Source organism: Camelus ferus, chromosome 31, assembly GCF_009834535.1.
Source record: "Camelus ferus isolate YT-003-E chromosome 31, BCGSAC_Cfer_1.0, whole genome shotgun sequence".
Taxonomy (NCBI): Eukaryota; Metazoa; Chordata; class Mammalia; order Artiodactyla; family Camelidae; genus Camelus; species Camelus ferus.
The window spans coordinates 8500546-8523102 of NC_045726.1; the positions used below are offsets into that span (position 1 = coordinate 8500546).

General features: G+C 43.4%; 1 protein-coding gene across 1 annotated transcript in view; it reads left to right on the forward strand.

Moving 5' to 3' along the window:
- The window catches only part of PINX1 (PIN2 (TERF1) interacting telomerase inhibitor 1), a 64516-nt gene extending 42266 nt beyond the window's left edge, over positions 1-22250 (forward strand). The window contains exon 7 of the mRNA XM_014563354.2: positions 21404-22250. Within this exon, the coding sequence (XP_014418840.1) occupies positions 21404-21859 (456 nt within the window). The 3' untranslated portion in view covers positions 21860-22250. The remainder of the gene's footprint in view (positions 1-21403) is intronic.
- Positions 22251-22557: the final 307 nt, after the last annotated feature.

Genomic DNA, 22557 nt, shown 5'->3' on the forward strand with positions numbered 1-22557 from the left:
TAAATGTAACCAAGGAAGTAAAAGACCTATAGTCTAAAAACTATAAAACACTAATGAAAGAAATTGAATAAAACAAATTATTGGAAAAATATATGCCCATGGGTTGGGAGAATTAGTATTGTTGCAGTGATCATACTACCCAAAGCAACCTGCAGATTGAATGCGATCCCTATCAAAATACTGATGGCGGGGGGTGGGGCGTGCTCAGCATGCAAGAGGCCCTGAGTTCAGTCCCCGTTAAAAATCAATAAATAAACCTAATTACCACCCCCAAAATACTAAGGGCATTTTTCACAGAACTGTAACGAGTAATCCTAAAATTTGTAAGTAACTACAGAAGACCGCGAATGGCCAAAGCAATCTTAAGAAAGAGCAAAGCTGGAGGTATCATTCCTGATTGGACAAAGTTACAGTCCTATAGCAATCAAAACACAGACGCAGACACACAGACCAACGGAACAGAATAGAGACCCCAGAAATAAACCCTTGTTTACATGGTCAGTTAGTTTATGATACAGGGGCCAAGATCACATAGTGAGGAAAAGATAGTCAAATCAGTAAATAGTGTTGGGGAAATTGGACAGCTACGTGCAGAAGAATCAAACTGGACTACCTTCTCAACATCATGTATAAGAATAATCTTAAAATGGATTAAAGACTTAAATGTAAGACCTAAAACCATAAAACTGGAAGCAAACATAGGCAGTGTGCTCTTTGGCATTAGTGTTAGCAACATTTTTGGGGTATGTCTCAGGCAAGGGAAACACAAGCCCCCCCCCCACCAAAGGGACTACATCAAACTAAAAAGCTTTTGTACAGTGAAGGAAACTATCAACAAAATAAAAAGACTGCCTATTGAATGAGGGAAGATAATTGCAAAAGTTTTATTCAGTAAGGGGTCACTATCCCCAATATACAAAAAAATCATACCTCCGAGTTAAAAAAATGGGAAGAGGTCCTGAATAAACGTTTTTCCAATGAAGACATACAGATGTCCCATAGGCGTATGAAAAATGCTCAACATCACTGTGTCTGAAAGTAAGCGTTTAGTTTTAGTTTTTGTTTTTGTTTTTCCTGCATTATTAGAACTTATCAAAAGATGGCTTTGGAGCTTTTTGTCATGATGATGAAGCACAAAGAATAAAAGTGAATTTCAGACGTCTCTGGTCCCACGCATCTATACTTAGATTTTTTTCTACATCTCTGATTCAGAGGTTCTCTTTTTATTTTGAATAAAATAGCAGTGTACTAATAATGTAATGTAATGTAATCTGCATGACTCAGTCTCTGTCTTTAGAAAGTTTTTGTTGTTTTTGTGAGGGCGTTTTTCTTCTTTTTTTTCTTTTTCTTTTCTCCTTTTTTTTCTTATTTTCTTTTTCTTTCTTTCTTTTTTTTTTGATAAGAACTATATTGCCTCATATAACCATGTGCTCAAAACTTGCACCGAGATCCGAACACCGCTATTGACCAGTTCAGGCTCCACCTGGCAGGTTTGAGTTAAATGCAGAAGCTCTGTACTGTTAAGCTGGAGCCTTTTTCGTTAGAGAAGGAGTCATTCAGTAACAGCAATAATAATAATGTCTTATTTGTTATGGAGCTTTTGGTTTAGAGAGTGCAGTCTCAACACTGTTCCATTCTACATCCTTAGTTGCTCCAACCCTGAGCGGTGGGCAAGGCAGATCTTAACATGAGGGAGATTCAGAGTTAAGTTCCTCGACTGAGGATTCGCACTAGTACCTGTCACAAGCTGTGCTGAAAAACAGGTGTTTTGACTTCAGCTCAGCAGCTCCTTGCTGTGACTCTGCGGTCTTGCGCTGCAGGTGACATCGGGAAGCTATGCTAGGGTCGGGGAGATGGGACTAGATCAGCTTCAGTTCAAGCCTCATTGCTGTTTCTTTGGGTTGGTTCTAGTTGGTTGCTGTAGGGCAGAGTTTCCCAAAAGGTATTTCCTGGAACACTGGATGGTGTTAATAGATGTTGGGGGGGAAGGGGTGGGGGCTGATGATTGTCATGTCACATGTTTGCATACATTTGGGAAACACCTGATTAAATGTATAATTGTATGACAAGTTTTTTTTTACTGCATCCTTTTTAAAAAAATTTTTTTTTATTGAAGTATAGTCAGTTTACTGTGGTCAATTTCTGGTGTACAGCACAATACTTCATCATATAGGAACATACATATATTCATTTTCATATTCTTTTTCACAATAAGTTAGTACAAGATGTTGAATATAGTTCCCTGTGCTGTACAGTATACACTTGTTTTTTTAATCTATTTTATACATAGTAGTTAGTATCTGCAAACCTTGAACTCCATTATCCCTTCCTACCCCTTCCCCCACCCCCTGTAACCGTAAGTTTGTTTAATATCCCTGTGAATCTGTTTGTTTTGTAGATAAGTTTGTTTGCCTTTTGTTTTTTTTTTAAGATTCCACATATAAGTGATGTCATATGGTATTTTTCTTTCTCTTTCTGGCTTACTTCACTTAGAGTGACATTCTCCAGGTCCATCCATGTTGCTGCAAATGACATTTTATTATTTTTTATGGCTGAGTAGTATTCCATTATATAAATATACCATAACTTCTTTATCCAGTTACCTGTCAATAGACATTTAGGTTGTTTCCATGTCTTGGCTATTGTAAATAGTGCTGCTATGAACATTGGGGTGCATGCATCTTTTTGAATTAAGGTTTCCTCTGGATATATGCCCAACAGTGGGATTGTTAGGTCATATGGTAAGTCTATTTTTAGTCTTTTGAGGAATCTCCATACTATTTTCCATAATGGCTGCACCAAACTGCATTCCCACCAACAGTGTAGGAAGGTTCCCTTTTCTCCACACCCTCTCCAGCATTTGTTGCTTGTGGACTTTTGAATGATGGCCATTCTGACTAATGTGAGGGGATTACTGCATCCTTCTTTAGAGTTTTTTATTTGGTGACGGGCATGGTGTATCTTCAAAGCTTCTGTTACTTACTTGACTGTGGACCCCTCTTTTAAAAACCACCTATTTACATCTCTTAGAACAAGTTGAGGAAAACTGCTGTAGGTCACTAAGAGAAGAAATTACCCATAAGAAAATGTAGGTAGAGTAACAGATTTGTATAATCTCTCTGAAGTTAACAAGTTAGTTTTCTGGGACTTCCTATGTCCTAAACATTTTATGCTTTAAGGAAAATACATTACCAGAATAAAACTAAACAAATAAAACAGCAGTACAGAAAGCATGCCTCACTAGCTGGGTCTTCAATATAATAGAGAATTATTGTCATTTCTTTTCCCCTTCTATCCTCTGGAATGTGATCTGATGGCCAAGTGAGTACAGGAAGGAGGCTGGAATACAAGGTAGAAAAGTTCTGACCCATCAGATTCTTACAGATTATCTCCACTCTGGTTGAAATTAACCAGATCAAAACTCCCCGTGAGCTCCACTTGGCCCAGGGGACACCTGTGCCCCTCACCTGCTGGGGGCCTTTGACTTCAGGTGGGAGCTCTCCTCCCCGGGCTGCCGGGGACTGTGGTTTTGCACACAGTTCCACAGAAGCCTGTCATATCGGAGCGAACAGTCTGCTTCATGCCTTCAGTGGTGATTGGGTGTGCCTTTCTCACCGTCATTATCTGCAGCCCTAGAAATTTTCTGTCTCATTCCCGTCTGAGCCCACCGTTCCTCCATATCTGAACTCTTTCACCACGGGGCATCCAGAGCTGTCAACTAATTCCCTTTATGAAATACCTTACCTTTCTTCTGTGAGGATAATAGTTTTTCTTAAACCACACCAGGCAGTTAAAAGGGTCACTTCATTTTATTTACCCAGACAAATTCTGTGTTCAGTTGAAAGGCAAGGATGCTTAGGCACGTGAGAAAGATCAAGTGATACTTGTGGATAAGAGTGTGTTGTTGTTGTTGTTTGGTGACTGTCATAGTATTTGGAATTCCCGATGGTAGATTTTAATTTTTAAAAAATGTGAGATGACTTTAATTGTAACTTTACCTACTTAAGTAATATAGTATGCTTTGAGAGTCTTGGGTTTTTTTCTTATAAGTAGTAACTATAAAATATGTCATGCCGTTATAAGGTAAAGACTTTTACTTAAGGTGACAGTAATTGTTGAACATTTTTGTTGGTACCTTTAGAAAGGATCCTTTCTGCTTCATTGATTATAGCAGGTAAGAAAGACAGCCTGGGGGCGAGCCACATCCCTTGCAGCCAGGTAAGAGAAGTTCTGCGAACTTACTTGGCTGAGGTGGAGGTTTGATGACCCTTAGCCGTGGAGGTCTGGTGATTTTCCTTACTTTGATATTAGCACTTCCACCCAGCCCAAGTGGTTTTTTGTTGTTGTTTTTGAGTGAATTAATCTTAGAATTTTTCACTTACAAAGTCAAGAAACTTTTGAATTTTCTCATTCTTTAAATACTAACTTAAAAAAAAAATTACTTATTTATTTTGATGGAGGTACTGGGGATTGAACCCAGGACCTTGAGCATGCTAAGCACACACTCTACCACTGACCCATCTATACCCTCCCCTCTAAATACCCACTTTCTAGGTGAGTGTAACATCGACCTTCTTTAAATATTTGGAAATGTGTGATGTGTCTTTTCTAACTTCCACCTGCTTTAGCTCAGTTTCTTTTATGTTCAGTTTCCCATTCTGACATGGACAAAGGAGCTTGCCCTGAATAAATACAGTAAATAGATGGTCTTTCTCTTCTTGGGAAGAATTTAGAGCGCTTTTTGTTCTTGTCACACACACAAAAATTCCATCTTAAAAATATTGGTGCACTCAGCCTTTAGTTTCAAATCCTGAAAGTCTAATCTGAAGGCATGTATTATTTTCTCACTCATTTAAAAGTAATAATAGGCAAACGATCCGAGGCTTGTTACTCTGTGATGCTGCTTCTGCTTTAGGCAGATGTATGATAGAGTTGCTTCTGGTGAGAAAGCAAAGTTCCCTTTTCTTCTCGGTTAAAGATGTTTGTGTGAATGTTTACAGAATCTATATTTTTAAAATATATTAATAGTTACAAATTTTAACTGGCGACAAGTTGCCAGTTAGTGAGCATTGATAACTTTGGTTCTTAGGAGTCCGTTCCTACAAATACCCCTCCATTGCCTTTCCATGGCTTTCTCGTTTTTGAAGAGAAAAATCAGTGAAGAGGCTTATTATGTTAATGACAAACCACTGCAAGCAGTGAGCAAATCCATTTTTTAACGGTTTACATTTGTTCAAATTTACATTTGTTCATATTCCCAAATCTTTGAATGTAGTTTTCTCATGTAAAGGCTGGGCTGGGCTGGGCTGGGCAGCACAGCTTTCACACACCCCTCTTTGAATTATTTTGCTTCTTGTTTGAATCTGTTAATGGATGCTCATTGCAATAATATTTGTTTTAAGTTCATCTCAAGTTAAATCACATGTAATAAGGAATACACTAAAATGCTCTTAAGCGACTCATGTTACCATGATTTGTTATAATAACATTAATCAACTGTATTCATGTTGCTGCCTTGACAGAGATCCCTGAGGCCAGGTGGCTTGTAAACTCATTATTTTATTTTTCACTTTTTGTTTGGTTATTGAAGTTAATAACCTTTTGTAGTAAAAATTAAAACGAGTGCCTGTATTCCACTGGACCTGTGTCCTTCCTTTAGCATTGGCCCTTTAGAAGCTTTTGAGTGGGAAGATAATTGTCTGAGTCAAGACATTTGAGCAAACCAAGCTCAGGAACATAACTCTTGGCTCAGAAAACTCTTGTGCCATAAAGAATAATTTGGTTTGAAATTTTTTATAGACCAGATAATAGAGGATTATATAGATGATATGCTCATTAAATAGCTTAGGGAATGCAAACACTAGTGGATACAGATTTGGGGCGGGAACTACTCAAGCTTGTGCTTCTAGAAGCTCCTTAAGGCAGATCTCCACCCCTAGCAAAGCACTGGCGTGTAGAAGGCACTCAGCAGATGCTGCGAGGGTTGGAGGAGTGGGTGCACTGAGAGCACAGCCCAGGGAACACAACTGGGAAGAAGACTGTGAGGGGGGAGGGTATAGCTCAAGTGGTAGAGCGCATGCTTAGCATGCATAAGGTCCTGGGTTCCATCCCCAGTATCTCCTCCAAAAATAAATAAACCTAATTACCTTCCCCCACCCAAACAAAAACAAAAAGAATGAAGGCGGGGGAGGAGGTGGTGTGTGAGACTAAATAGGAGTTCAGTTAAAGGGCTCTTGCTCCAGAGAGGCATGGGAAGCCAGGGCGCTGGTTGTGGCAGAGAGCTGGAGAGAAAGGAACAGGTTTGAGTGATATTGGGGGGGTGGGGGTGAATGCCCCAGGACTTGGGGTCCGACCAAACGTGGCGGAACTGAGGCTCTGACTCAGCCTGGGCAGCTGCGTGAGTACACGGCAGTGTGGCTCCCCGGGATGGGGCATGCTGCGGGGGGAGAAAGTCTGTGGGCACTGATGGGGTCAGCAGTGAAACATTAGCACACAAATGTGTGTGTGTGTTGTCCTGGGCCTTCCCTGCACTCACGCCTTTTAACTTTGCTCCCACTGACTGTCCACTCGCCTCTCATTTCATTGCTATTGCTGATTGGTTTTTTCACAGCTCACCTGTTGCTGTTTTTCATGGACCATCCACCTGTGCTGGAGCCTTTCTTCCCCTGAGCCGTGTCTTCCTGATAAGCCTCCTTCCTTCTCATTTGGCTGCTTTCTCCTGTTTCCCCCGTGGGTCCCCGCAGACACAAGCTGCAGGGCAGGGAGGAACCTGGAGAGAGGTGTCAGGACCAAACGGAAGTGGAAGAGGTGAGAGGAGGAGTAGGGGGCGAGGGGCCAAGGGAACTCAGAAAATGCCGCCTCCTGTGATGAGCTCAGAGTCGAGGGCCAGCACCTGCCACTGGGGACCACAGCAGTCTGCCCTAAGTGTGATCATCCTGGGGGAAAGTGCTGTGCTGTGAGCTTGTGGATTTTTTTGTTTGTGTGTAAATGTCATGTGATTTTTTTATTATAAGAGCAGTAAATATTCACTGTAGAATAATTATTGCCTACAGATATGTATTAAGAAGGAAAAAAGCCAGGATCCAAACACAGAGCTATCCATAGTGGAAACTGTGGCGTGTGGAGGCGTGTGCGTGTGCGTGTGCGTGTGCTGGGAACGGGGTCTGCCACTGCCTGGCTGTCTCAGAAGCGGACCACGCTGTACATACTGTGGTGTCACTTTTTAAAAACTCACTCATTTCGTCTCTTGCATTTTCAATTCTGCCACTAAGCCTGAGAAGAGAGCCGCTCCTGGGCCCGGGTTTCCTGGCAGCCGCCCTGAAGGCACCTGGCTTGACCACGGCTGCCTTTGCAGTGGAAGGGAGCTCGTCCACCTGCCTCCCCCTCGTCGGCCTGCTGTTCTCTTTACCTGAACCTCTTGAGAAGTTCAGCCTTTCCACTCTCTTGTCAGGTTCTGATGGCCTCAACGTTGCCTGTGATGGAGGGAGAGAGGGAGCCGGCTGGAAGAGGGAGGCTCGCAGGCAGCTGTCCTGGGCTTGGCCCCTTTAATGGGCCCATGAGCAGTTTCCACTCCCCGCCTCCACCTTCATCCTGTGCTCTTCTCTACCCCGCATCCTGCTTTTCCCGGCCTCCTCAGTTCCCTGGTATTACATAATATTCCTGTTAGGATCAGTTCCTGTTTTGCCAGCGAGAGGAATTGTGACTCTTTCAGGGAAAAACCCTGTTCTAACATTAGTAGTGGCTGCTGGTGGCCAATCCATGATCTCATATGGGAAACACACCGCGCTCCTGGCTTCTGTGTTCCCGTCTGAGTCAGTGCAGCGCACAGATGGGATTACCTTTCTGCTTCGGTCGGGTTCCCCTCTGCCTCGCGTCTCCTGTGGGAGCCCGAGGGGACTTCTCTGAGGATAGTGGGACTGCCAGCTTCGTTAGGCCACTTAGTGGTCACTTCACTTACGCAGAGATGCCGTCGGTCGCTTGCTGCACTCCAGGAACAGTTCTGCTAATGTACTGGCAGACGTGCATTTGCTTTGAAATCATTTTATTATGGAAAACTTAAAGTGTAAGAAAAGTAGAAGAACAGGAGTCCCCACCTCCCCGCTCCCAGCTCGGCAGTGGTCAGTGCCGTGGCCGGTACTGTGCCGGCTATTCTCCACCCACTTGCTCTCCAATTATTGAAACTGTTCCTAGACATCATGCCACTTTATCTTATTATCTTATTTTAGCATTTCATCATATGTCTCTGCGAGATAAGGGCTCTTGAACACACCATCACAGTGCAATTATAACACCTAAAATTGAACCACAGTTCTTTAATGTCATCAAACCCAGTCAATATTCAGATTTCCCCAGTTGCTTCATATTTTGTAGTTTGTACATTTGAATCAGGATCCTAACAAGGTTTGCATATTGCAATTAGTTGATAATGTCTTTTAGACTCTTATAACCTATGGATTCCAATTTCTTCTCTTTTTTTTCCTTGAAATTTATTGTTGAAGAAACCTTGTTACTTGTCTTGTAGAATTTTCTATATTCTGGCTTTTGTTGATTTCGTCTTCATACGTTCTTTAATACATTTGATACAGTCACTTTTTAAACCCTGCAGTGAATCCTTTTATAACATAAATTCCATCCCTGCTGGGATGGACCCCTTTTTATCTTTTTTTCTTTTTCAATTGAAGTATAGTCAGTTACAGTGTGTCAATTTCTGGCTACAGCACCATGTCCCAGTCATTCAGTTGCATGGCTCTTTACCACCTAAATGGTCCCTGCCTTCGAGTAACTCACAATATACTCTGAAAAACAGTAGTTAATATTGTAAACTCTTCCAGAGTACTAATGTCAAATAATAAATACCATAAAATAAAATGTCAAATATAGGCATTTCTGTTATAACACAATATATGTGTTCATGAAAAACATTGCATTTTGTAGAATTCCACGTTAAAAAACAATAAGCTTGTAGGGAACGTCAGGTAAGAGGTAAACTGCTGAAATCTGTGCAGTTTTGTAACCAAGACCACACACGTCGCCCCCTTTCTCTCTCTTACACACATGCACGCACGCACACACACACACACACAATAATTGTTGTCTTATGAGATAATTCACTCAGACCAGGGAGACTACTTAGGAGGATCTTAAAAATGCTCAAAACAGGAGAATGAGCACACTGGCAGGTGCTGAGCTGCTAAGGACGGCAGTGGGGCTTGGAGCTGTGGGGACCATGAAGGTGACTGGGCACGCGCTGTGCAGGTTGGCTCCCCCAGGGTGCAGACCCTAAAACGGACATCTGTTAGTGTGAAGGGAGTGTAGGGGAGGCGCTGTCTGCAGTGATACCTGGGAGAGGCCTCAGGGAAGGGGAAGCAGGACTGGCGGGGTTGAGGGGGGAAGTAGGCTGCTATGATGTAGCCAAATGTCCTCAGCTGACTCCGTGGCGACCTCTTCAGAATCGCCCCAGGGCCTTCGTGGCCCTGCATGGACCAATTCCTGGGGCCAAGCCCCTGCCCCTGCGGAGCGGGAGTGTGCCCTCAGACCAGGTGGCTGCTCCCAGAGAGGACTGACCAGGAGCAAACCCTTCAGTCCTGCAGGGCGGACCTTGGGACACAGCACAGTATTTGCTGCTGGAGTTCATTTTAATTTTCGGGAAATAGAGCCAAAAGGGTCCTGCCTGAGCGGCAGCAAGCCATCATTTCTCTGGCCATCAGAAAACTCAGCTGGCTAATTACTTGCAATGACTCTTCCAATACATTGACGAGGAAACAAACAAATGATGAAGGATAATTCTACAGCATTACAAGGCATTTTGCATTAATGAAAATGTGAAAAAATGACTAGTACCAGGAACTCCAAACAGCTTTCTAACAAGTGCTTCAGCTTGCTTTACCTCTTGATTTTAGTAACCTAGATGTGGGGAGGTTTCTATTTCTGTAAACGGAAAAGCTGACCTGGGGAGTAACTTTACCTCAGTGCAGTGTGAACATTTCCTGTCCCGTGGACTCTGTGCGCCTTCAGTGATGAATGGACGCCTCCTCTTGCTACGCACCATGTCCTGGCTCTGCTGTGTTAGCAGTATCAAGTCCCTTAATCTCCTAGTGCTCTACCCAGCCCAGAATCTTTTTAGGTAACTAATTCTACCCCCATAATTTGATTTCCCTGGCAACAAATCTAAACACTTGTCTAGCAAAGGAGGAAAGAGCTGTTCACAGTACATTGTTGGGTTCCTTTATAGTGTGCATTACTCCATCCTCGCGTGGGGAGTGGGTACCACGTGTAGAAAGAGATGTAGACACACGTGTACAGTAGCATACGTTCATAGATGGGGTACTTAACAATAGGCCTTTCAACACTGGCTTGTTCAGTGTCGTAAAAAGTATTTGCATTTAAGATTTTCTTTCATTTCTTACTTATGTTTAGGGTTTTAGAACCTTTGTTCCACGGGGGAGAAAACAGCCTCAGTCCCAGCTTATCATTTAAACTGTCCCAGTGGGGTTGCTTGGATAAGGACTGACTGTAATTAGTACAGCAAGTGTTTATGAAGTGAGCATTATTAAACTGAAGCTGCCTGAAAGCAGTTCTTTGAAGAAATTTAAGTAAGTATTTCTCTTAGCCTTAGGAGTTCTTTGTAATTTGAACTATTTTATAATTAAGTCATTTAGATAATTTATCACTGAAACCCTGTTGGATGGAGTTTAAGAATCTTGGCTTTTGTAGACTTTGGTTCTAAAGTGAAGTGTTAAGGAGGATTCTGATACGTTAATTTGCTAGGTCGTAGAGATAATGTGAGAAGAAACTTAAACCCAGCCCTAAATTGGTAGAATTTACTAGTAGCTCTAAATTGAAGACATTTCTTGTAGTATATTTACATATATACTACATATATAATATTATATAATATATAAACGTATTAGTTTATTTCTGTAGTTTAACGTGTTTCTTGACGCTTATCAGGTGTTAAATTGTCGTCCTAAGTAATTCCATTGGAACCACTTGATAACAGCCAAAAAATTCTGTTTAAAACTCAACTTTAACCTAAAACTTTATGGGAATTTTCCAAATAATTTTTTTCTCCCATAAGATTTAAATTAAAAGTGCTCAGTGTCTATTAGGAGGCAGAGAGCTGGTAGGTCTCTCTGTTTGTCAAGATTCTGTTACTTCTTATCTGCAGCCCAGTGAGCCTCTGGGAAGTCCACTCAGAGTTGTATTTCTTCAAACAGCACTAGTCTCTGCAAACAGCACGAGGCCAAGTGTCTGGGTTTTGTTTTTATCCTGTTGTCCTTTGACACGTTTGTCTTTTCTGCATCAAAAGGAGTTGTTTTAAGCAACACAGTAGCAGTAAAGACAGCCAGCCTGTAGTCACTTGGGTCCCCTGACAGGTTGTTTCCAGGACTCCTTTTGTAACTCTCATTCCAGTTCTTAAAATCACATGGCGGGTCTCAGTTTTACTTGACTGGTTTTGAAGCATTTTGTGAGCCTGAACTTTAAATAGCTTTTAACGAGTGCTTAAACTTTTTTTGTGTGTCTTGATTTCAGGAGCCTAGATTTGACAGGTTTCTGTTCCTCAGGCAGAAGAAGGGGAAGCTGCTTTCCCTAAGTACAACCTGAACATTCATGTCAGTACCTTTGTAAAACATAGGTAGCTTTTATGGGAAATTGTTGAGTAGACTCTGGAAGTCATGAGAGTTAATATATTTCTGTGTACCACTGAGACCTGTAAAGTGTCAGCTTTAGATATTTACCTAATTCTGATTCCAAAATTGTTAAAGTTTCAAATTGGAAATTATTTACCTGCTTACTTTGTGACCCTAAGAAAATCTTGTTAGAAATGTATGATGTTTTTAAACAGTGGCATTATTCATTTAGTTAAATCATCTAATTTTAGATTATCATCCGTATGCTTATCCCATCCCCTCCTCCCTGTCACGATGATGCATACATTATTAGGGAAGCAAAAGCATGGCATTCACATTATTTTGTTTTTTAATGGACCCCAGCTACTCAGAATTGGATAAATCACAGGGCGTGACATGTTGTCATCATTGGTCCCAGGTTATTTTGGACTCCTTTTTAGGGATCCTTGTAAGGATCTGGAACTGTCAGGTGCAGGCACCTTCTTAAGCAGAGCCTGCCTTCTGGTCACATGGGCTCAGCCTGGACCCAGCGGTTTGGGCTGTGCTGTGGCGGGGTTACATCTGCAGGCTAGAGGCTTGGTCACGACCCCCTGTGGTGTACTCTCTGTTTCAGCTTTCTTTTTGTAAGTAATATTATTTTAATTGCTTTCTTGCTTTCTAGTTCCCCTGATCCAGACCCTTTTTTCTACTTAATTCAGATGTTTTTTCCTTGCCATCAATAGCATTGTTACATGACAGATGATTAAATGAGTAAGATACAACTCCTGTTTACAGTCTAGCTGGGAAGTCAGAGATGTACACAGTCTGCTGGTGCAAAGGCCTTGGAGTGCTGTGTCAGAGGTCTGGGGACACAAATGATGAGATGAGACGGAGTCAGCTTGCGGAGATTAAAGAAGGTAGCATAGGTGTGGTGTCTTAAAGGAGTAGCAGTTGACCAGGTTGCAAGGCCTTGCAAGACAAAAAGAAAACCACACCCACAGAGACACAGATCCTTGAAAAAGCTATGGGGCTTTGGGGGTGACAAGCCTACTGGTCGGGCCAGACTGTAAAGGTGGATAGAGAGGGGTGAGCACCCCACACCCCTCTCCCCTCCGTGTTACTTTAAATAAATCCCAGAAATCATAACATTTCACCTGAACTGAATACTCCAGTGCTTCAATATGTATCTCTTAAAGTTAAAGGACTTTTTAAAAACGTTTAACTCTAAGACCGTTATCATGCTCTATAAAAATTGGTAATAATTGTATAACATCATCAGTAAGTGTTCAGAGTTTCAATGTTCATAGTCATCAATTTTAGTTTTCTTTACAGTTTCTTTGAATCAGGATCCAAACATAACGATTGATACATCTTTTTAAATTTCTTTCAATCTGTGGATTCCCTCCCCCTATCTCTTTCTTTTCCTCTCTCATTTTTAGAATGAAATTTAGAATAGAATTTTTCACATATCTACTGTTTGATTACCTGGCAGTAATAAGTGAATAATAAATATTTTATTTCCTTCATTTACCAGTTTTCAAATGGAAGAGCTTCTCTAACATTCGCTGAAAGGGACCAGTGAGTTTTCCTTTTCTCCATCATTTATGGATTGAATGTCTGTTATGTTTCAGTGTGTTGCATTTATCATCTTAATGATCAGATTTTTCCTCTGCCCAGTGGGAACCTCTTCAGGTTGGTTCCTAAATTCTTTTGATGTGACCCTGAGTAGTATTTGATCGCTCCTCCCTAGCCGGTATAAGATTTTCTAGGCCCACCTTGTGCATTTGCTGCCCCTGATTTGGGGTCATCCATTTCTCCCTGGTTCCTTTGGGTGGTAAATGATATTTAGAGACCGCAATCTGGGCAGTAGGGTTGCTCATTGCCACTAGGTTGATCTTTGTTACAACTAGGCCTTGTTACATCAACAGAGCTATAATTTTTTTTAATGGTAAAGTACATTATGAGTTCTCACTCACATTGCTTGTTCAAATTCAGGACCACCAGGCTTAACAAGGTTTGAGGAGGGTTTAAAGCCTTGCTTATTTCTCTGCAACATGGAAATGGAGTTGTGAGTATGTGCCCTGGCCCCAGAAAACACTAGTTGTTTAAATCTATGGAGGCACTTGAGCCTGTGGAAAGCGTTCTGTCTGCAGCCTGTGGCTTGTAGGCCCCCCTCAGAACATCGACTGGCAGTTCAGACTTGTGCTACGTGCCCAGGAGCCAGTAGCACAAAGTAGTCAGGGGCAGGGCTCAAAGCAAGGAAAGTGGTGGTGCACTCCCAACGGAAAGGAAGTCCTTATAAAAACGTCTATCCCTGGTGCTGCAGTTTTAGCAAAATGAGATGTAAAATGTATGTGTTTATTTTTTAAGGCAATTTTATTTGAGCCAAGCCATTTTAAGATATATTAAAAACCTCCACTCTTTTCTTCATCCCACACCCCTTCCTACTGCACTCCCTCCAATCCCCAGGCTGCTCGCACGCCCAGCCCCCCTTAGGCTAGTTCGTTTATTGCCGGTCCCGCTCTGGAAAGTAGCAGGAAGGGCTGATAAGGTGCCGAGGACAGAAATCTCTGGTCTTATCTCTCTCTAGCACACGGTGCCGAGAGTGCATCCTTTTCCTGTCCTCGGACGGGAGACATAAACCCACCAGCTCCGGGCAGCAAGGACTTCAAACAGGGCTTGGGGGCCTGCCTGCATTTTCTGTAAGAGCCAGAAAGGGGAAAGTGGGTCACTGCTTTTTTGAAAGTTGTTTTAGTACCACTAAATGTGTGTGTTGTCTTCCAGATCAACACACATAACTTCGTAATAAGGCACTATTTAAAAAAGAAAAAGAAGAGGAAAGAAAAAGAAGTGAGGGCTGAGGGGGAGGGCTACCAAGACAACCAGAGGTGTAAGGCAGGGGGCTGTTTTGTTTGGTTAGACTTTTGCCAGGACATAGGTTTGGCCTGAGAGGATTAGATTTTTGGCTTTTTGTTTGTTGACAGATCAAGCAAATGGTTTTAAGAGCTTTTGTGATAATAAGAGACTGACAGGTAGATGGCCCAGTGGTGGAGGAGGAGAGTGAAATAATTGGCTCATTTTTCCCTCGACCCCTCTGTCCTGCCAGGAAAGCAGAAATAACAGCCTCCCCCAGATTTTCAGCCCGTGATGTCATGATAGCAGGGTGAGGAGGGAGCTTCCTTTGGGCTAGAGCACAGCTAGTGGCTGATGGGGTGATGCTTTGCTTCTCACGCTAGGGCCTGCAGTGAGCGTGGTGGGGACATTGGTGTCGCGGGTCTGGGCATTGCCATCTCCCCTCTGGGTCTTCTGAGCCTCACCATGTAGACCAGGAAGAGTTAGCTAACCTTGACATCATCCTCAGTCATCTGGGTCTTCAGAGAGATCCCAGCCTGCAACTTAAGGCTTCACGGTACTGAAGAGATCAGGCTTGATACTCTGTTACCATTTTTGGAAGACTTTGGTCCCTGGACAAGTCTCACAGCCAATTGTTGGAATTCCAAAAAGTTACTGATGCCTCAAGAATTGTACGTATTATGTAACAGTTAAGGTTTGGTTTTATTCTTGAAAGCTTCTTAGTCTCCCCTTACTGAGTGCTGTGAAGTTATCTAGGCTACAGTGAATGTTAGAATGGTAATGGACCTCAAGTACATAGCTGTTGTGTTTCAAACTGTATTCCTAAGAGCCTGGAGAGTTCATCAGAGATGTCTCAGGGGCCTTCCCAGGGGAGAAGAGGGTCAGGACATGAGTCTAGGGTTCCCCCAACCCCACCCCAACCACAGTTCCCCTGACACGCTGGTCTCTCGTTTAAGATTTCATTTGGAGAGAGACATGAGTTGCTAAAACTAGGTTTGAAAAAAGTCACCGAGTAGCCCTCCTTCCTTGTTTTGCAAGTGATTCACTTTGAAGCCCAGAAAGTATGGTGACTGGTCCAACAAGACCACACATTCAGATGTGAGTCACACTTTTTGGCACCTACGTCACTACACTGAATTCAGGACCTTTCTTTCTTTCCTTCGAATATTTTATACCAGTGCCACTCTAAGCATGGTGCACAGATCCACCTGTGACAAGGATGGAAATCGAGAGTAAGCATTTAGCCACTTTTATAGTAGTGTGATACAGAGTTTTAGAAGTTGCAACTTGTGTTTTATATGTCTTTAAAATTTCACTTTCCTAGTAATTTTTAATTTTTTTTTTAACAAAAATCTTGGCCCACAATGGATTGCAGTTTTTAAGAAGAGAAAACATTAGCCCTTCACCCCAGATGGTTTGGGGAGCTCTGTGATACAGGGCATTGAATTTCCACAGAGGATGAAGCAGGTCTTGCTTTCAGGAACCTTTTTGGAGTCTGAGCAGGTCGGGTGGCACTATTACTTGCTCTTTTTCACTAATATCTTTCTTGCTTATAAAATAAAATGATTATAGCTTGCATGAAGCTAAGAGAAGAGAGTGTATATTTAAACATATATATGTTAATAGTGTGTAAGAGAAGGAGTACACCTCTCGTAGCAGTAGTAATGTTTATTTTTATGAGCTCCTTGGTGCTGTGATCTCAGCTTAGTTGGTTAACGGTTTTGTCAAATGGACTTGTTTTGTAGCTGCTTTTCTTGTTTATTTTCTGTCTGTTCTAAAAAATAAATTCTCCCAGTGTATTTTTTTTTAAACTTTATTGTTGTAAAAACACTTACATGAGTTCTACCCCAGGGCTTTTTTTTTTTTTCTTTTTTTTCTTTTTTTAACCTTCTGTCACCCCCAGGATGGGAGCTCCTGTCTGTCCCAGCCCTGGTCAAGTAAACAGTGTGTGCTCTGCCCGCTCAGCGGGGTGTTCAGGAAGGACTGGATGGCCACGTCTTTGGCCCTCAGCCTCTTCTAGATCTTATGTATTTTTGAATAATTTAGTTTTATTACATGACTCAATGATTTCACGGTTTTATTTAATTTACTCTTACTAACTTAAATATCCTTTAAACGTAGAATGGCTTTGCCCTACCAAATTCACTCCTAGAGTATGAGTAAAATATTTTTAAAATGTATTTATTTGCTACTTTAATTTCTGGTCAGTTAGAAAGAGTGTATAACGATTAATTTAGGTAGCCCACAGGAACCGAGGGAGAAGACTGTAACTTCATTCACCTAATTTACCTTTCTCTTCTTAATAATCTTGATTATTCCAAATAACTATTCGTACTCTAGTCCTTGTTTTCGGGATGCTGGGGTCGCTAAAATCTTCAAAAGATGCTGTGCTTTCTGTAATAAGAAGGAGTCTGAATTTGAGTTGTCATGATTCTTAAGCATTTTCAAATCAGTGCAGTCGAGATGGAAGAGACAGACCCTTTGTAGCCTCCGCTTCTGTTGGTTGAGATGCAGGTACTAGCCGTCAGCTACTTCTGTCTGTCCTGCCCCCAGAGAGCAGGGAGCGGAACCAGTTGACCTAGAATTACAAAATATAGTCAATCTGGATTATTTTTAGACTTCATTCAGAGAAGCTGGTACGTGTGTCACATTGATCGTTCCTCGCTCTGGAGGAGCCTCGTTTATCTTGCAGGGGCCGGTGTGAATGTTGTCACGTGAGTCACCACTACTTTCTGAGCCTTCAGACCTTCCAGGGAGGCAGGAAACCTGCCCTTTCCCCTTTCCCCTCTCCTTCCCCAGAGGCTGTTAGGACTCTTGTCAGTAGCTCTGATGTCAGTTACTTGAGACAAGTTGTTGCCATAGAGAACCATCCTTTTAAAACATGTTTGTGTTGGCTTTTCCTAATGAGTGGTAATTTGAGCAACTGACTAGGCAAGTGGAAAAAAAAAGAAATGAACAGTTTTGTTAGCACTGCCCTTCCCATGAGAGTTTGGCATTATTTGTATTTCTCTACCATTGTCCAGGGAAAAGCAAGATATTCTGTCCCTTCCAGTTCCCCCTTATCTTCTCTGAGATGTCCAGTTCACTTGTCCAAGTCTGTAAATTCACTTGATCTTTAAGAAAGTGATGCACATGACTGCGTGCGAAGGGTCCAGAACACTGAGGGGACGCGGTGAGGGACTGCAGCCGCACATTCCACCCCCTTTGTTGGCGAAACGTTTCCTGCTCACACGGTCCAGCACTGCCTTCATCTCAGCACCGCCTTCCTCTTGACGAGTCATGAAATGACTTCTTACCTGGATTCTTCGCTGTCCAGAATGGATGGGTGTAATTTCTGCCTCCCAGGACTACGTCAAGTCATAATCTATGTTTGTCAAAACTGTCCTGCTGAAAAGTCTAGAACAGACACAAATCGCCCTTTCAAACTACTCACTTGCCAGGCGTCCTTAACTTTTCAGGGACTGAGCCAGCCCGAGCGGATGACGAGGAGGTGAGCGTTGGTTCATCGCAAGCAATAGCTATGACAGCGGACAACCCCGGTCGTTAAATCCATTTTCCTTGAGCTGCTTTTTCTTTCAATGAGAAGAGTTCGGCGAAGGATGACTCTTGCAGCCTGCTCTCTGTGTCTTTACGTGGAAATCAAAAGGCTTCAATCCTCTTGTCACTTAAGATCAGCAGTGACATATGACAGAGGCTAGTGAGCCAAAAGCTTTGCCTTTGAAAGCGCATCCCTGGGCCGTGCGCTCTGGGTCGGGAGTGAGGTTTTGTTTGTGTGCATCTGCCCCAAATGCCTCACCAGGTTCTCTGTCCAAACTGCTTTGCTTGCCTGTCCCTGGAGTTACTAACAACGCTCTTCTGAGAATAATGCAGAGAATCCTGTTTATCTGGGCATCTCACTGTTAACCCATCTCAGTGTCTAAGTCTGAATGACACAGGACTGTGAGCCCAGAAGAGCTTGAGCAGACAGCTCACTGCGTGGCAAAGCCTCTAGAGAGAAGACCTCAGAGAAGCACAGGACACGTCTGTAGACGTGTGAGAAAAGGTGACGTGTAACCTTCAGACACCTGAGATGGTTGTGGTACATGGTAGCCAACAGCGTAACCATCTGTCCCTGCGAGGTCTGGTTTCCTTTGCGTCCACTCCTCACCCCTCCCCCATCCCGCTGCTAATTCAGAATCACCAGGGTACCTTTGGGCCTTAAGATTCTCTGGCTCTAGTCGTGGTACATGATATATACAGTCACGAAGCACTTGAGAGAACCCAGACAAAGCGAGTTCGTGGGGGAGCGGACTGCCTGCCACGCCGAGGGGTCGCTGTCTGTACTGGGGTGTCCAGGTGGGAGTCTTCCACGTTTTACTACCTGCTTTAAAACACTCATACTTGGCCAAGTTAACTTACATGCTAATTTGACAAATTATCAAACTCAAGCCTGGCTTCAGGCTATTTTTTATTTATATGAATTGCAAACTAGATAATAGAGGGATTTTTTTTGTTGTTGTTTAGAAAGTAATATCTATCTCTGGTGGCAAAATACTAAAAAGTAAGTGGTGTGTTTCTCAGTACCGGTTCACTTTGAAGTAGAGACCAGATATGAAATGTGTTAGTTTTCCTGAGAAGGTGTACATTTTTCATATTCATGGCTGAGAATATAGAAACGGGGGTTGTAATCACTGTAGTAAACCTGGGTTTATGATTTATAAATTCATAAAATTTGAGCTTATGAAATATGATTCTGGGCCTTGCTCCTACAGGAATCAGATTTGTAGCCGAGTCCTTTGTTTCCATGGTTTTTCAAACAGATGCATCCCTGGAGTGTGGGAGGCTGCCCAGCGAGCCACTGTGCTGCCAGCACCTTCCCTGGGACGAACAGGACTGGGCGCTGGCAGCTGTCTTGTTTGCCTCCACGCCCTGCTGAGCTCAGTGTGCAGTGGCCCGTGATCAGCACAGTCCTTATCACCAGAGGACTTGATTACAAGCAGGGTTACTTTCCGGGTTGAGAAAGGCCTGCTAAACTCAGCAAGTGGCTCAAAAGTCATCTTAGATTTTCTAATAATTAAAAGTGTGATTAATACCAGTAATTAGCTACTGTGATTTTAACTGTTAAAAGCAGGAATCCTGAAGGTAATAAATAGGTAAACAAGGTAAGGAACCAGAGGATATGACTTGAATTTGAGTTCCTGAGACACAGGTACATTCTGGAAAAGTGCAACCCTCCCCCCATAAGACAAATTCCTTTACTCCTGTGAAGCTGCCTGAGACCCTTGTTCTGTAAATGGGCCATCCTTGCGGCAAGACCTTTCTTGTCCACTGGACTGAGGTTGGCCAGGATCAAGAGAGCCTTGAGAAGATTTTTCATTACACTCTGCAAAATTTCAGCTCTTTTCAACATTTGAGGAACAAAAAGACAGAGTGACCTTGTTTTTTGTCTCCCATGGCAGCTATTTTAAAGTTTTTCTCAAAAGTATCTCATGGGATTCCTGCCAAAATTGAGTGTTGATAGATAACACTTAAAAAGCTTGGTTGGTTTATTCCACATGTTCTGCATTTTACCTTTTGAAAATTTCAACACTGTATGATTTTGTGTTTTTAGCCCTGAGTAAGATAAGTTGTGCTGATTGGATGAGTTGTGATGTTGTTTGGTAAGGTTCCCTTTGGTGAGAGCTCTCTGGGGCAACAGCCATTCAAAGCCCAGTTGTCCATTGATAGGATATTGATTTGGCCAAAATTTCAGACGGGATGCTATTCTGATTCCCCCGAGCTGGGTTTTCAGTGCCTCTGTGACAAGAAAATATGTGGTCCATTTATATGTGTTGTAATAAAGTTAGCTGGACAAGCAGAGCTTTGCCTGCCAAATTCATAGTAATTTGTAGGCTCCTAATTTGGAAGAGGGTTTATTCAGAAAACTTTTCCCACCCCACGAAAGAGTCCAACTATCCGTCTCTTCCTGTGCGAATAAGTGAATTTGAAGGAAGAACCAAGTAATTAGGAAAACTGAAGTTTAGCACAGCTGTTTAGTGGCTCAGTTGCTGCAGAAGACTCTGGACAGAAGACTCCAGGCATTGACCTGACTTAACGCATAGTCCTGTATTCTTCCGTTTGAACATGTTCCTTGTTCACACACACGTTTTCATCACCTACTGCCGGCTAGCCTCAGCCCGTATGCTGTGACACCAGCATTGCATTTTTTATCCCAGGCTATTAAGTTAGGATTTTTTTTTTCTCTTTTCAAGCCTTATAGTTGAATGAATTTATGTAAAGTTAAAATGTAAACTACACTCAGTCCCAGCTGCTACAAGTGAGTAATTCCTCATTTGGAAACAGGATGGACACACATGAGGATCTAGTTCACACCAGAGTCGTCCCAGAGAGGGAGGCTCCCGTCTCCCATCCCAACCAAGGGGAGAGGTCCCCGTGGTCTCCTGGTCCTTCTGGGAAGAGATGGGACGTGTGCCCTTCCAACCCCAGTGCCTTCTTCCCTGGAGTGGTTGCTGGAGGGCCCGCTTTGCATCTGAACGTAAAAGAAGGTGCCCGGGACACACCAGGCTGGCATCGGGCTCCTGTTGTGGGAAGGGCTAACATGTACACATGGCACCTGAGTTTGCAGATCAGTGCGGGACAACCTGTGTAATCATGATGAGCTGAAATGGGTGACTGACAAAGTCCCAAAGCTCTGGGGTTTCAGGGCCTTTTATTCTGATGGAGACTCTAGGAACTTAATCACACTCATTACATTGTTGCTAAGGAGCTGTTTACTCAGAATTCATCCAGGTGACTCGCCCTCTGACTTCCAAAGTCAGCGTCTGTGTGTGCAGCCTCCCACCCCGAGTCCGTGCACTGCAGCTCAGCCCGGCCTGACTGCGAGCTCCGGGTGGGGGCCCCTGGGTGCCGTGAGCCGTGATGAGCTGACGGCCTAACCTGTTTTCTCTTCTCCCGCACTGCAGGATGACTCCGGCCCCGCCGCCCCAGAGCAGGTTGACACCTCCACCACGACCACCAGTGCCTTCACCATCCAGGAGTACTTTGCCAGGCGCATGGCGGAGCGAAGGAACCGGCCGCAGGGCACGGCTCCGGAGCTTGCTGTCTCAGAGACCCAGACGGAAAGGAAGGGGGGAAAGAAGAGAAGGAAAGAGGCCAAAGATAACGATGTGGAAAATTACACCCAACCTAAGGCAAAAAAGAAGCAAGACCAAGTGGAGTGGCAGCTGGGAGGCCCTGGATGGGACGAGAATTTGGACGCTTCAGCTGAGGATGGAGAGGACTGTGCGAGGCCACGCGAGGACCAGGACTTCCCCCCGAAGCCAAAAAAAAGGAAAGCAAAGAAAAAAAAACAAGACGAGGCAGCAGTGGATGGTCTGTTAGATGAAACATCAGTGAAAAAGAAGAAAGGTTCCAAGTAAATTCTCTGAGCCAGGGCCTCCCGCTTCCCAGCTGTGGGGCGCCGCCGGGGCCGCCGGTCTGGCCCCGAGTCAGCGGGTTCCCGGGGAGTCCGCGGGTTCCCGGGGAGTCCGTGCACGTTCCTCGACATGCCCGGCCACTGCCGAGCCCTGCCCTCTCACCACGTTCTCCCCAAATTGTCTTCCCAGAACTTAATGTTCCAAATCATGGCTCTCGTAAATAAACTTTTTAGACTCCGAGTCCTTCACCATGTTTGTTCCTACCTGTGTGGACACATCACGTGCTGTGCGTGTGCAGATTGTCACAGGCCCTGTTCGTTCCTGGTTTCCTTCAGTAACTGAACTGTGCTTCCTCCTGAAGGACTTAGTCTAATTAAAGGATTAAGAGGCAATAGTTCGGATTCAGATAGTTCTTTTTGTTCTATAGCCAACCATACATTTTTGCCAAGTCGGTATTACATGATTACATTCCCAGAGAGTTGGTTTGGTTTGGTTTGGTTTTGATGGGGAAATTGTTTGAACGCCCTCTCCTCCACTAAGCAATGGCAGCTGTGTATTTTGAGCTTTTCTCCCCAAGACTACAATGTTTAAGAAGTGAACTGACGGTGGGGACAGTTTGACTTTCCAGCCCTCCCAGGAGGCCCCTTGTGGTTCCTCAGCAGGAGTTGAGGGTCAGATAGATTTCCATTTGGTGTGCGTGT